This window comes from Pan troglodytes, chromosome 5 (assembly GCF_028858775.2).
Source record: "Pan troglodytes isolate AG18354 chromosome 5, NHGRI_mPanTro3-v2.0_pri, whole genome shotgun sequence".
NCBI classification, from domain to species: Eukaryota; Metazoa; Chordata; class Mammalia; order Primates; family Hominidae; genus Pan; species Pan troglodytes.
In genome coordinates this window covers 162211657-162226345 of record NC_072403.2, presented here as the reverse complement: position 1 = coordinate 162226345, position 14689 = coordinate 162211657, and the positions used below count along the sequence as shown (strand labels likewise).

Here is a 14689-nt window from a genome sequence, read left to right as displayed (position 1 = left end):
TTCAAAGGGTCTTTTGTCCTTTGAACTCCGCAGTGGTTTTCTCTGTGCACACAAGGCTCAGTGCTGGTTTCCAGTCCCAGCAGCTCAGCAGCAGCCTCAGGGCATGAACTGGCACCTTCAGCACATCTGTACCCACCGCTCCAACAGCCGCAGGGCCCAGAGACAGTGATGCTGCATGGTCTAGAGAAAACCCTTGCCCCCTTGGAGGTATGGCTTTGAAATGGATTGTTCTGTAAGAAAGAGAAAGGCTAGAAATGTTTACTTGGTGCTAAAAAACAAGGACCAAAGTCTCACGAGAAGACTCCACACACTCCTGAGTGTGACTCCAAGCATTTTAACATCTAGTTAATAAAAGCAGGAAGGAGGGGGAGGGACACGTTGTGAGCAGATTTCCAAAAGCATGCCCTGGGGATGGGGTGGGGACAGGGGCTGGTGAAATGCAGATTCCTGATCACCACCTGAGATCCCCTGGTCTTCGAGGCGGCATCGGTACAGAGAACCCCAGGTGATTCCAGCATACACCGAACATTTGGGAGACTGACTGAGGAACGTTTTTCAATATACTCTGACCATTCCTGTCTCTTCCTGCCTTCTTTACTGCCTTGAGGTTGCTTAATGGGCTTTCTTCCCAGAGCTGAAGGTGAGATCCTTGAAGACAGATTTTGATTAATGAAAGAAAGAAAGAATCAATCAACAAAAGAAGGGCAAAAAAGGAGCAAGGAAGGAAGGAATCAATTACGTGAACGTGGATCCCGAGAAGAATTTCAAGCTGCTTTCGCTCAACAGCTTCCCCACTTTCTTCCTTAGGTGATGCAGGAAATTCACGTGCATCCTGGGTTCACATGATCCAGAATCACGCGTCTCCACCCTATATCCTCCCAATAGGTTCCAAGTCTAATCTCTCCGCGGCCTCGCCATCTGCCTGCAGCCTTGTCCATATAATTCCACAGCACCTTCAGATGTCTTTTTCCACAGTGCCATGAAGTGGAAATTAGGAAACACCAAGATTATTCTGTCACAGACATATTTGCTAGCCTTCTCTTTAACTGATTGACACGGGGGAAAGTGCTTTCAGTTAGCTTGCTATAGAGTGGGACAAGAAAGCCATGTAGTCATAAACATGTGCCTTTAAAAAATCAAATCCTACAATCAGTACGAGCCTGATGGATGCAACGTCAGCGACTGCTCAATGGCTTCTCTCTGGAAGGTGCTTTTTGTCCCTAGGCGGCTGAAGGTCATAGCATTAATCTGTTCTCCAAACCCTCAATCTTAGGCCCCTCTCCTCTCTTCTGGTTTCTTTCTTTCCCAGCTCTGTTTCCTGGATGCTCTGACTGTCAGCAATAACAAGGACAAAGGTAGGGCAGGGGACCTAAAAGGACAAAGGGTGTGGAGGAGGAGGAGAAGCGCTGGGGTGGCTGTTTCACCTTCGCACACACTCCAGGCTGCTCTGACGGAAAGACCCAGGAAGGCCATTCATTGCAGACTTTTCTCACCCTGCCAAGCTGGACAGCTCGAGAACAGGCCATGGAAGTGGTTTCTCCCCTGAGACCATCATTTCAAGACCTATTTGCCCTTTGAGGCTACTCACGTGTGACCCTGGGAGACGTGTGTGGCTATATTTCACCTCAAACCCTAACCTCAGCAGCTGTGCTGTTTGGTTGCTCAGCCGCGGAGCAGCAGGTGGCCTTCTGCTGTTACCCATGAAGGGGTCAAGCTAGGCCAGGCCTGCTGGGAGCCCAGTGAAGATTTACTGGCAGTGATGCCTCAAACACTTCTTTCTCCAGAGTGAGAGCAACAGCAGGTGAGGCATCCATGACCAGCCTGTCACTTTCCTCGGGGAAAGAGAAAGGAAGCCATATGCTGACCTTTTGTGTGCAGAAGTAGCACAGTCAGAGCATATGTCCAGGAGCTGCAGAGACGCCATACGCATAGCACAGCCTTTGTCCAAACACTTTTCCAAGAATAAAAAGACTTCATTAATGCAATGCACTCCCTCACGCCCCCCAGACGCCAGCTAGCCTCTTGATGATTTCACCGGCCAGTTTCTTTGTTGTCTGGAGAAGGTTGTGGGCTCTTCTGTCTATCTTCCAGATAGTGGAGGCCAGATGGGCAATAGACTAAGAATAGGGGCTAGCACTGCAGCAGTTTTGTTAAGCTAGCTATACAAAATAGAACTTTCTGGCTGGACACAGTGGCTCACGCCTGTAATCCCAGCACTTTGGGAGGCCAAGGCGGGAGAATTGCTTGAGCTCAGGAGTTTGAGACCAGCCTGAGCAATAAAGCGAGGCCTCCATCTTTACAAAAAAAGAAAAAGAAAAAAAATTAGCTGGGCATGGTGGTGCATACTTGTGATCCCAGCTACTAAGGAGGCTGAGGCAGGAGGATCACTTGAGCCCAGGAATTTGGGTTGTAGTGAGCCATGATTGCACCACTGCACTCCAGCCTGTGAAACAGGGTAAGACCTTGTCTCAAAAGAATAAAAAATAAAAATTTGTTGATGGAGTAATGAATATTGCAGTGGAAAGCAATGATGTTGTCCAAGGTTGAGTCTCTGCAAGAGAATAGATCTGTATCTGCAAGATGAGGGCCTCGATCACATGTATGTAGATGTGGACAGACAGGCTGACTCATGCTCAGGTTGTTTTTAAACGCCTGTGGCTTTAGGGGGAAAAAGACAAAAAGAAGGAAAAGTGCCCAGATTTGACAGTGTATGGTACAAGTTTAGGTGAGTTTTTTCTTTCTTCCTACAGGATAGATTTTCCAATATTCCTATAGGATAGATTTTTCCAGTCTCCTATGGCAAGCGTTTGTTACCATCATAATCAGAAAGAAGATGACACAGTGTCCCAACACTGGATTTACTGTAGTCTACACCATGCAAATGAATTAACTCAGTGTCAGATGCCTCATCAAAGGTGGGGGAGAACAGGCATGGTTGAGTCATTCCCACAAATCAAGCAGTTGGAATCCATGAAGAAACTGTCTTCCACAGCATCAGAGCACCTTCCGCCAGGAACGTGCCTGAACCCGCCTGGCCCTGGAGGTAAAGTTTAGAAGCAGAGACTGGTTAGGAACCATCCAGCCACACTGAAACACCAGCTAAACGCCGGTTTCCATAAACCTCTTTAGGAGCTTAGGAACTTCAATTTTATTGACCATCAACCATCCAGTCTTAGATAAAGGGTCAGGGAGCAACATTTGAAGAGGAAGAAAGGGAGATGAATGGGCTCCCTCTGGCCCATTCGATTCTGCGCCTCTGACCCAGAAAACTGGTCATTGTCAGCTCTTCTCTTGGGGCTTGCCCCAGCCTGGATTAGCAAATCATTTCTGCAAACTGTGAATGCCTTGAGTACAGATTTGCTGGGATGTGGGGTTTGGGGAGGAAGGTAGAGTAGAGGATGTGTGCTCAGACCTTTCTGGGTAAATATATTAAATCATGTCTGTTTAAAATAGAAAGCTAGTGAGAATGTTCCCTCTTGCCAGCTTCCAGCATTGATCTTTAAGGGCATACACTAAACAAGGAATATCTAGGTCTTCTTCAGGGCAGCCAGTATTTTTACCAGGGCAGCCCTGATGAAGTCACTGGGAAAGTTCCTTTTTCTATTTTCTTTTAGTCCCTTTATCTACAGGCACAGCTGCTTAATGAAACCAGAAGGCCTGGGATGGCACCAGAGCTTACTGACCACTGACCAAAGAGCAGAGGAAGATAAGATGCCACAAAACCAGCACAAACCGGAATAGATGACCCTTAGTTGCCTTCAGATCATTAACATATCATTATAATGCTAAAATTTCCTCCCCCAAAAGAAAATCTCCACCATTTTGTGTACAGGTGATATATGAACATATATATTTATGAATTAGGCATATCTGGAGTCCCGCCCTGCACATGCAAACACGCTTCTCTCGCCCTGCACCTGGTCCTTAAAACCCCACACCTTCTATTGTTTGGGAAGAAGCTACCTTTCGAGTGAGAGCCGCCTTCTCCATTCCTTGGCTAGTGAATAAAGCCTGATTGCTTTTTCCAGCTGGATGTTCTTTTTTTGTGACTGACACAACGTGGTGAAAAAACCCAGTTTATCAGTGACAATATGGCAGCTCTTTATCTACCCCAACCTTCTGCTAAGGGCTTTCTTATATTGCAAACTGAATATCCCAGACTCTCCTGCAACTGAGGTTTCCTTGTGATTGTGAATGGCCACCCAAAGGCCCTCATGCAGCCTTGAATTAGGAACTCATTTAAGTAGAAAGGGAGGCAGGGCTCACAGGAAGCTTTGTAGCCAACAGGTTTGGTGTTAGCTTTTGATCCCTGGATCACAGCTGCGTCAGCGTGTTCCTGGAACTAGCATTTGCAATGGCTTATTCCTGGTCCTTGGAGTGTGGCTAAGGAGTAGGACCCTGGAGCCCTGCAATGGTGCAGTGGCTTGCTGATCCCCAGATTTCTGGAGTTCCTGGTCACTACACCATGGGGAAAACTAATCTGCCTCTCTTCCTCTAGAGAGCTCAGAAAAATAAAATAGTTATCTTGGGAGCAAAGTGGGGTTTGGAAGGCTTTGAGATATATATTTAATCCACTCAATCTCTATGTTTCTTCATATAGAGTAGTGTATTTGATCAATGAAAAGGCCTTGTCAGCAGCTGATCTGAATATACTAAGAACATGGATAAATATTAATACCAAACTAGTGCAGGGAGACACATGGCTCTTAAACGAACGGAGATTTTTCTAGTTGGAATTCAATGGGCCTTGCTTTCAAAACAGACTCCTCTCTCATGCACCTGTGAGTCTCTCCCAGGGACTCTTGGGACTCTTCCTAGACATCATTTATTCATCTGGATGCTCCCAAGACAGAAATGCCAGGCGCATGGGGAAAGCATTGTTAGATCGAGTTTAGCCTAAAGCTGCCTCCTTACATTTTTAAGTTCAGCCAGGTTTCTCTGTACATGGTGAACTGTAATCTAGCTGGCTGTACACAACTATAACCTTTGTGCCAAGCGCTGAGCTTCAGCCAATCACAGGTGGCCAAGTGTTTGAACCATGTTCAAATAAGGCAAATGCAGAGCTGTAACCCATCCTGCTGTTTCTGTACCTCACTTCCGTTTTGTTTGTCACTTTTCTTTCTCTATTCATAAATCTTCTTTGACCATGCGGCTGGGCCAGAGCCTCTCTGAACCTATTCTCATTCAGGGCTGCCCGATTTGAGGTTTGTTCTTTGCTCAGTGAAACTCTGTTAAACTTAATCTGTCTAAGGCTTTTCTTTTAACAGCGTTGCAACTCTCTGATGCCATCAGACAGTCATTCATCACATTCTGCCGATTGTCAGCCTTCAGAAGAGAAGGATGTTGTGGACTTGCTTGTGTGCCAAGGCTGAGGTGGGCCCCATGCCCACTGCCCCTTTAGATGTCCAGCATGCCTCCCCTTACACAGCGCTCGACACACCCATGGGAGTCTCACAACCATCCCAGGCACATTACTTCCCTCATTTTTCTAATGGAAAAAAGAAACGAACTAACCAAACAACAGCAAAACCCAAGTCCAGAGTTAAATACCTTGGCCAAGGTCACACGGCTAGGTAGATTCAGAATCTGTCAACTCTTTAGCCGCCCCCACTTCCTGCAGGATAAAGTCGAACTGCTTAACTTTTGTGCAAAGCCCTTCATGATCCAACCATCCAGCTTCCCCTCCCCCTCACTGGCCACCCCCCTGCAGGCTTCAGCCCTGCTGGAGTCACTGATGTCTGAGACTCACTGTGCCCATTCTCGGCCAGACGCTTGACTCATGCCATTACCTTTGCTACATCATCCTCCTCCCACCTCCAACTCCACCTACGCCTCCTCATGACTCATGCCACTCGCCTTCGGGTCCCAGCACCTCATTACTTTCATTGGTCAGTCCATCCACAGGCATTCTGCTAGGCTTATTCTGTGTGCACGGTACCAGATGCGGGGAAGGCAGCAGTGAATGAGCAGACCTGCCCCTATCCACCAGAGCTTCCAGCTCAGTAGGAGATGCAGTTAAATGGGCAGTGCTGAGATGTTGTAACAGGCATTGTGACAGAATAAGAACAGGGTGTGTACAAGTCGCGGCTCTCCAGGGAAACAACCAATAGGACGTGTGTGTGTGCAAATAAAGCGATTCATTATAAGGAATTGGTTCACGTAATTATAAAGGTGGGCAGGTCCCAAGATCTGCAGAGGGAGTCTGCAAGCTGGAGACCCAGGAAGAGTGGAGTGGATGCTTCAGTTCGAGTCTGAAGGTAGGAAAAAAAGCTGATGTCCCAGTTTGAAAGCATCCAGGCAGGAGGACTTTTACTCACAGGAGGTTCAGCCTTCTGTTCTCTTTAGGCCTTCAGCTGATTGGGCGAGGCCCACCTGCATTGGGGAGGGCAATCAGCTGTCCTCAGTCTCTTAATTTAGATGTTAAGCTTGTCCAAAATCATCCTCACAGAAATACCCAGAATAACATTGACCAAATATCTGGGCATCCCATGGCCCAGTCAAGTTAACATAACATTAACCATCATAGGGTGCTGTGGGGACACACAGCTAGAACTCCAACTTTGGAAATACTTTCATGATCTCCCTGCCCCCACAAGACTCCATCCAGTGTTATTTCCCTGTTTCCACAGCCTCATCACAGGCCATATGATATCATTTCATTGTATCATATCACATCATCATATCATATCATATCATATCATATCATATCATCATACCATATCACATCATCATATATCACCATGCCATATTATATCATATATCATCATACCAAATCATGTCATACATATCATCATATATCATATGTCATCATATATCATCATACCATATCATATCATATATCATACCATACCACATCATCATATATCATACCATAGCATATCATATATCATACCATACCATCATATATCATCATACCATATCATATCATATATCATATATCATACCATATCATATCATACATCATATCATATATCATATGTCATCATATATCATCATACCATATATCATATCATATCATACCATTTTATCATATATTATACTATATCATACCATATGTCATACCATATCATATCATTATATATCTATCATACCATATCATATCATCATATATAATCATACCATGTCATATTGTGTATATCATCATATATCATTATCATCATACCATACCATCATATCATATCATATCTCATCATTCCATACCATTTCATCATATATCATACTATATCATACCACATCATATCATCATATATCATCATGCCATATTATATCATATATCATATCATCATATATCATCATATGTCATTATACCATATCATATTGTATCATATCATATATCATCATTCCATACCATTTCATCATGTCATACTATATCATACCATATATTATACCATATCATATCATCATATATCTTACCATATCATATTATCATATCATCATACCATATCATATCATCATATATCATTATACCAGATCATATCATATATCATATCACATTACCATATCATATCATCATATCATTTCATATAATCCCAGCTGGCTTGTCTCTCTCTCCCACTGCACTGTGAACTCCTTGATGTCTTTGCGGACAGACCAACCTCGGAACCAGACCAGCTCTGATTCCAAGACCTGAAGACCTTACTCTGGAATCAGACCAACTGGCTAACATCCTGGCTCTCCTGCTCTTAGCTGTATACTTAAGCAACTTCTTTATGACCGGGAACCTCAGTTTCCTTCTCTGTGAAAAGGGACAGTAGTAGTACTAGTACCCACCAGCCTCACTGGAATGTTGTGGGAATTAAATGAAGTAATGTATATGAAGCACTTAGTGCTGAGCTGGCACATCGTAGCTCCTCAGGAAATATAAGCAATTGCTCTCATTCCCTGCTGAACTCCAGCCTCAGCACACCTCCCTGCCTAACAGAATCTTGATTAAATGCCCACAGCACTACTCTGTCCTGCCAGTAACTGGATGTGTCTGTACCCAACAGAGACTCAGCACTTCATCCTTCCAGAACTCTGCTGGCACTGCACAGTTCCCTACAGACAGGCTCAGGGGAAGGGAATGTGTCTGATCATGTCTGCAGGAAGAGGGTGACAAGATGGTCAGACATTTGTGGAAAGCTGGCGGGGGACTTAGAGCAGCTGGCCCAAGAACTGTTCCCAGCAGGGGCAGAACCAGTCGTCTTTAGTGACCTGCGCCATCTGGCTTGATCTTTAGTTAACAGCAAGGCTGACTTCAATCAGGCAATTGATTTCTGGCCAATCTCTTTCAAAAGGAGGAGACCTCAGGACAACTCGTGCTCAGGCATTTGATCTCACTTCAAGGAGAAACATTGCAGAATGGATCCACAGTGGGTAACTCCATCTTTTCCCATCATTACGGATTTTGCTATCTTTCTAAGAACTTTGGAACCAGCTCCTTGAACACTCTGAACTCAGTGTTGTACACATGGAAGGGTTCTATTGTTCTCCCACGCTCTTCCACTGGAGGCTATGGCACAAACGGGCCCTGCCTCTTACTAGCCACTAGGCTCTGTGTATCTCAGTAACTGCATCTACATGATATAGTGACAGTTGCCTCCCTAAACATTTCAGGGTGATATCTCAGGAAATGATGTTTCATCCCATGGAGCCGCGGGTGAAGATGTGTGGGCGGGCATGCAGCATTCCATAAGTGCTGAGCTGGAGTGTTGCACCGAGGGACTCAGCCCGAAGTCCTTGTATAACCCAAAGTCAGTTTTACATGGAAATAAATGTAAGGAAGGGAAATAACTTCTCAGAGTGTGTACATCAACAACCATGTAATAATGCTTTGTAAAAATTATTTTGGCAGTGTCTCTGATATTTCACGGAGCCTCCTCTCCTCTGAAGGTAATAGCATAGTGTGTGTCATGGTGTTGGCCTTCATCATAGTTTTTTTATTTCTGGTTTTATTTCCAACCCATATTTTCCCACTAGCATCACCAACTAAATGAGGGCTTATTGTAAGATATAAAAAAGATGTTGAAATATAACAACAATAAATGTTAAAATAACAGCACATGGCCCTCAACATTAGTCAGCTGGAGTCCTCTGCACATAAATACCTTGAAACCAGGAATTTATTCACCAGTTAAAGGGCATTACTTTGGTGCCAAGATATAAGCACAGTTTACAGTTTACTGGGCCCAGTATGAAAGCAGGGTGTTATAGGTTGAACTGGGTACCCCCAAAAGATGTTAAAGTTCTAACCCCTAGCACCTGTGAATAGGACCTTATTTGGACATAGTGTCTTTATAGATGATCAAGTTAAGACGAAGTCATCGGAAGACTCTAATCAAGTATGACTGGCATCCTTATAAGAAGGGGAAATTTGGACATAGAGACAGACACTTATAGAGGGAAGACGATGTGAAGACACAGGGAGAAGACAGCTCCCTACAAGCCAAGGAACGCCTGAGGCTAGAAGCTCAGGGAGAGGCATGGAACAGATTTTCCCTCAGAGCGCTCCGGGGGAACCAACCCTGCCAACATCTTAATCTTGGGCTCTGGCTTCCTGGACTATGAGACAATAAATTTCTGTTGTTTAAGCCACCCAGTTTTTGCTACTTCGTTTATGGCAGCCTGCAAACTAATACACTAGGCTAATCATGATTGTTTTAATTTGGAGGGATTCTTTTCCAGAAGGCAAAATCTTATTAATTATATATTTATCAATCTACTTCCAATGTGTACAATTATTCCTGGTAACCCAGGAATCTGGAAAATATCTGAGGAAGAACAATCTGTGAAGTCTGGATTTCCTACAAGTGAAGAATGTGGGGCTCAACACAAAAGAATTTAGGGCATATGTGTACATGATAATAGGAATAATAGCTTACATTTATTGGGTATTTCTATGTGCCAGGCACTGAGTGAGTTAAGTACCTCATATGAATCAACTCATTCAATTTGCACAACCACCCTATGTAGAAACAATGATCACCTACATTTTTCAAATGAAGGAAATGGAGCATAGAGAGGGTTAGGTACTCGCCTAAGGTGGCACAGCTGGAAAATGGAGAGGCTACACTTGGAACAAGACAGTCAGTTCCAGAGCACATCTCTTATGGCTGGAAAGGCCTGGCAGCCACTATTTTATAAGTTATGGTTAATTCCATGATAAGCATCTGTGAGATAATAAGGTGGGCTTAGACATATTCCTTGGACACGTGGTTACTGATGACCTACCATAGCAGGCACTGTGCTGGGTGCTGGGATCCAAGGCTGAATGTGATGAAGACCCACCTTCAAGGGACACATTGTCAATGGAATACAGACCACTGCAGAAATCTTTAGTTTCACCTTTTATCCCTCTATGTGTTCATTCTTACTTCTGCCAGCCACAAAATTGAGACTTTTTTTTTTTTGAGATAGAGTCTCACTCAGTCGCCCAGGCTGAAGTGCAATGGTGTGATCTCAGCTCACTGAAATCTCCACCTCCTGGGTGCAAGCAATTCTCCAGCCTCAGCCTCCCGAGTAGCTGGGATTACAGGCACCTGCCATCGTGCCCAGCTAATTTTTGTATTTTTGTAGAGACAGGGTTTCACCATGTTGGGCAGGCTGGTCTTGAACTCTTGACCTCAGGTGATCCACCTGCCTCAGCCTCTCAAAGTGCTGGGATTACAGGTGTGAGCCACCATGCCCGGCAAAAATTGAGACTTTTACTAGGAGAATTTCTATGGTATACTTGTGGTGGTTAGCTTTATGTATCAATTTGGCTAGGCTATAATACCCAATCATTTAATCAAACACTAATCTAGGTATTGCTGAGAAAGTACTTTGTAGATATAGTTAACATCTATAATCAGTCAACTTTAAGTAAAGGAGATTAATCTCAATGACGTTGGTGGGTAGGCCTCATCCAAACAGTTGAAGGTCTTAAAAGCAAAAACTAAAGTTTCCCACAAAAGAGAAATTCTGCATCAAAACAGCATCATTAGCACTTACCTGAGTTTCCAGCCTCCCAGCCTGCCCTACAGATTTTGGGCTTTCCAGTCCCCACACTCACATGAGCCAATTCCTTAAAATAATACATTTTTATAAATACACATAAGTGTGTGTGTGTGTGTGTGTGTGTGTGTCCTATTGGTTCTGTTTCTCTGGAGAACCCTGACCAATACAACCAATGGTCTAGTTAAAAAACAAAACAAAACATAGGATTAAGTAATTTTTAAGATTTGGCCCTGAGTCTCAGATTTATCACATACCAGATCTGGGCCCTTCAAAAATTTCAGGAAGGCCTAAAATTGTCTTTGAGCTTTAAATTCTTCATCTATAAGGGGACAATAATTTTTTAAAAAATAACAGTATTTGCTTCACCTGCTTCACAGAGTTGATGAGAATATCAAATGACTTTTCAAAAATTAAAACAATGAAATGCCACACTAATGTCAGTTATTAAATGCCAAGGGTATGTTTTTTACAGATGTTAGCCAAGGATTTCTTTTTCTTTCAGAGTTTGCAAAATTGGCCTCCAAGTGGAACAATAAAATGAGGTGCTCATCTTCAGGTGGATTGAATGCAGACCATGCCCAGCTTGTGGACACCGTGGGCCAGCTCAGGAGGTAGTCACTATACTGCCACTGCCTGGGCTGTCCTTGCCCCTGGCACATGGAGGACTAAGGAAGACAGATACAGGGACCCGTTCCTGTTAGCTCACTGCTGGCATGGAGACAGAAGGAAAGGAGGTATTTTCCATTTGTCCTGCAATGTCTTTAGGAGGTGAGTGACCCGAGTCAGCATGGCTACTCCTCAGTCCTGTGGTGGAACTGTGTCCAGAACTGTGGCTGCACAGAATGTGTGTCCGGGGCTGTTCCTTCCCAGCAGCTGAGCAGGCCACTGAGTGATTTGAGAGGCAAGGAAGGAACCACCTGCACCTACCACATAGCCTGAAACAGGCCTTCAAAGATGTGCATGCTGTTTGCTGAGGTAGGCACAGTGTCATTTGGGAGAATTGATACCCAAATGGTGCCTCCTTGTAGAGGAACAGATGTGGGGAAAGTCAGAGGCAGATCCAGAGCACAGAATGCCAGTGGAGCCAGCAGAGTGTGAGCCTGTGAGTGTGGCATCCTATGCATACGGCATCCTGTTCACACAGAATCCAGTGCACAAAGCATCCTGTACATGCAGAATCCTGTTCACACAGAATCCTGTGCACAAAGCATCCTGTGCATGTGGCATCCTGTGTATGTGGTATCCTTTGCATGCGGCATCCTGTGCATGCAGCATCCTGTGCGTGTGGCATCCTGTGCATGCGGCATCCTGTGCATGCGGCACCCTGTGCATGCGGCACCCTGTGCATGCGGCATCCTGTGCATGCGGCACCCTGTGCATGAGGCATCCTGTGCATGCGGCACCCTGTGCATGCGGCATCCTGTGCATGCGGCACCCTGTGCAGGCGGCATCCTGTGCAGGCGGCATCCTGTGTATGCAGTATCCTTTGCATGCGGCATCCTGTGCATGCGGCATACTGTGCATGCGGCATCCTGTGCATGCGGCATCCTGTGCATGCGGCATCCTGTGTATGTGGCATCCTGTGCATGCGGCATCCTGTGTATGTGGCATCCTGTGCATGCGGCATGCTGTTCATGCCCCATCCTGTGCACATGGCATCCTGTGCATGCTCCACCTTGTGCATACATGCAGGGGTGCAGGATAGAAGGGGTGGGTGTAGGCCAGTTGCGCAAAGCTGTCAGGCAGCAAGCAGCCCTCCTTGCTGTGTCTGGGACTTGCTCTAGCTATCTCCTTGTCTACATGACCCAGAGGCCAAAACTGCCTATTTTGCCAAGTTCCTCTGGCTGCCTGGTGGTGACTTTCCTGTTTGCTCCCACCTCATGCAGTACAGGGAGCTCAGCGGCCATTGTTGTCAGAAGGCTTTGTGGTAGCAGCCTCCAGTCTACCCCTTTGCCTTAATGAAACCAATGACACCACACCTGTAGGGCCACGGGGCCATGTCACATTTCCCTGGTCTTCCAGGATTCCAGGTTTTATTCAAGCCAACAACTTGATTTTGAGAACAAGGTGCTTTCTTCTCTAATCCAAACAGAGCCAACCCATTCCCCTCCTGTTATTCTAACTTAAACATTGTCAAGTGTGACTGCCATGAGCTTGTTGGAGGCCCCACTGCCAATGACCTGGATTCTTTCATTTTTTAAAAGTTCCTGACTATATGTTTTTCTTTACAAATATTGATGCTTTATTCATGGCTTTGTCAACATTTTCTTTGTTTTTCAGGACTGCCTCCATTGCCCATACATTTTCTAACCCAGATAATCATAAAAACCAGAAGCCTTAATTAGCATCTCCCAAAAGAATGCCAAGGAATTCCAGCATGCCGTGGCTATGTGTTCAGTGACAGCTGTCTGTCACATCTGTCCTGATAACGGCATCTGTTCTGGAGCTGAAACTCTTGTGGGGAGCACAGTTCCCACACTGGACAGCCTGACAAGGCCATACAGGTTTCTGGAAGCAGTGATGAGCTCATTGTAGAAGGATTTTTTTTTTTTGACATGGAGTCTTGCTCTATTGTCCAGGCTGGAGTGCAGTGGCACGATCTCAGCTCACTGCAACCTCTGACTCCCTGGTTCAAGCAATTCTCCTGCCTCAGCCTCCCAAGTAGCTGGGATTACAGGCACATGCCACCACACCCAGCTAATTTTTGTATTTTTAGTAGAGATGGGGTTTCACTATGTTGGCCAGGATGGTCTCAATCTCCTGACCTCGTGATCTGCCTGCCTCGGCCTCCCAAAGTGCTGGGATTACAGGTGTGAGTCACCGTGTCCAGCCTGTAGAAGGATTTTATACAGAGAGAGACTGGCATGCTGCTCCTCAAACATAATCAATAAAAATCTGAGTTCAGGCAAGAAGTGCTTGTAATATAAAGAAATGGTGCAATGGGCAAACTGCATGTCAAAAAAAGGCAGAGTGAGAGTGGTGGGAAAAGTGGTCACAGACGACCAGGAAGAAGAGGGAGGTGACAGACTTTGCAGCTGTAAAATCACCTGGGAGCATTTGACAATATCTAGTCAATGTAGAGACATGGAGCGTCTCACCTCAGCAATTCCCAGAGCAGGGTGAGCACACCGTGCCGGGCCGATCCAGCCAGCAGCCTGTCTTTGTATAGCACTAGAGTTAAGAATGACTTTTTAATATTTTACAGGGTTATGAAGAAGGAGGGTGGGGAAGCGGTGACAGAGCTCGGATGAGACCGAAAGCTTAAAATATTTACCATCTGGCCTTTTACGGAAAGTATTTGCTGTGGAGTTTCCCAAACATGCAAGGTCATCTTAAGACTCACCTGTGGGCACTGAATGGCTCGTGGGTGGTGGATCTACCACGGAGTAGGCTCAGGGATCTGCGTTTTTAACAATGCCCCTCCCCACCCCCACCGCAGGGGTCCTAGGATCAGGTGACTTTGGGAAGCACTGCCAGAAGGCAAATTCTCACTGCTGTGGACACGAGGCATCCTGGAGGCCTATCCTAGCATTGTGTTAGGAGAGGCCAACGCATCAATCCGGGAGAGATTAGGCCTCTCCCTTAGAACAGAGAAGGTGGTCACAATGTTCAATACAGAAGACTCACATGTAAAAAGCAAGGTGCTCAGGCACATAAAGTATGATACTATTTTATGAAGTTTCAAATGCATAGGTATGGACCCTTCGGAAGGAGT

General features: G+C 45.4%; 1 protein-coding gene and 1 long non-coding RNA gene across 2 annotated transcripts; one reads left to right on the top strand and one right to left on the bottom strand.

The window, feature by feature from the left end:
* Window positions 1-290: 290 nt before the first annotated feature.
* On the bottom strand, window positions 291-6028 carry LOC129144340 (uncharacterized). Its single transcript, XR_008548709.2, has 2 exons — window positions 5790-6028; window positions 291-3037 (listed from the first exon to the last, which is right to left on the bottom strand). It is a non-coding gene; the product is annotated as an uncharacterized LOC129144340 (long non-coding RNA).
* A 77-nt stretch (window positions 6029-6105) lies between these two features.
* Window positions 6106-14689, top strand: LOC129144339 (uncharacterized). The gene is made up of 2 exons (XM_054686426.1): window positions 6106-6257; window positions 11477-14689. Exon 2 carries the CDS (start codon window positions 12145-12147, stop codon window positions 12931-12933), a length of 789 nt encoding a protein of 262 aa, XP_054542401.1. The 5' UTR covers window positions 6106-6257; window positions 11477-12144; the 3' UTR covers window positions 12934-14689.

What these genes read in the sequence shown, in the direction of transcription:
- LOC129144339 (XM_054686426.1), top strand. Translation starts at nt 12,145, where the DNA reads ATGCAGAATCCTGTTCACACAGAATCCTGTGCACAAAGCATCCTGTGC.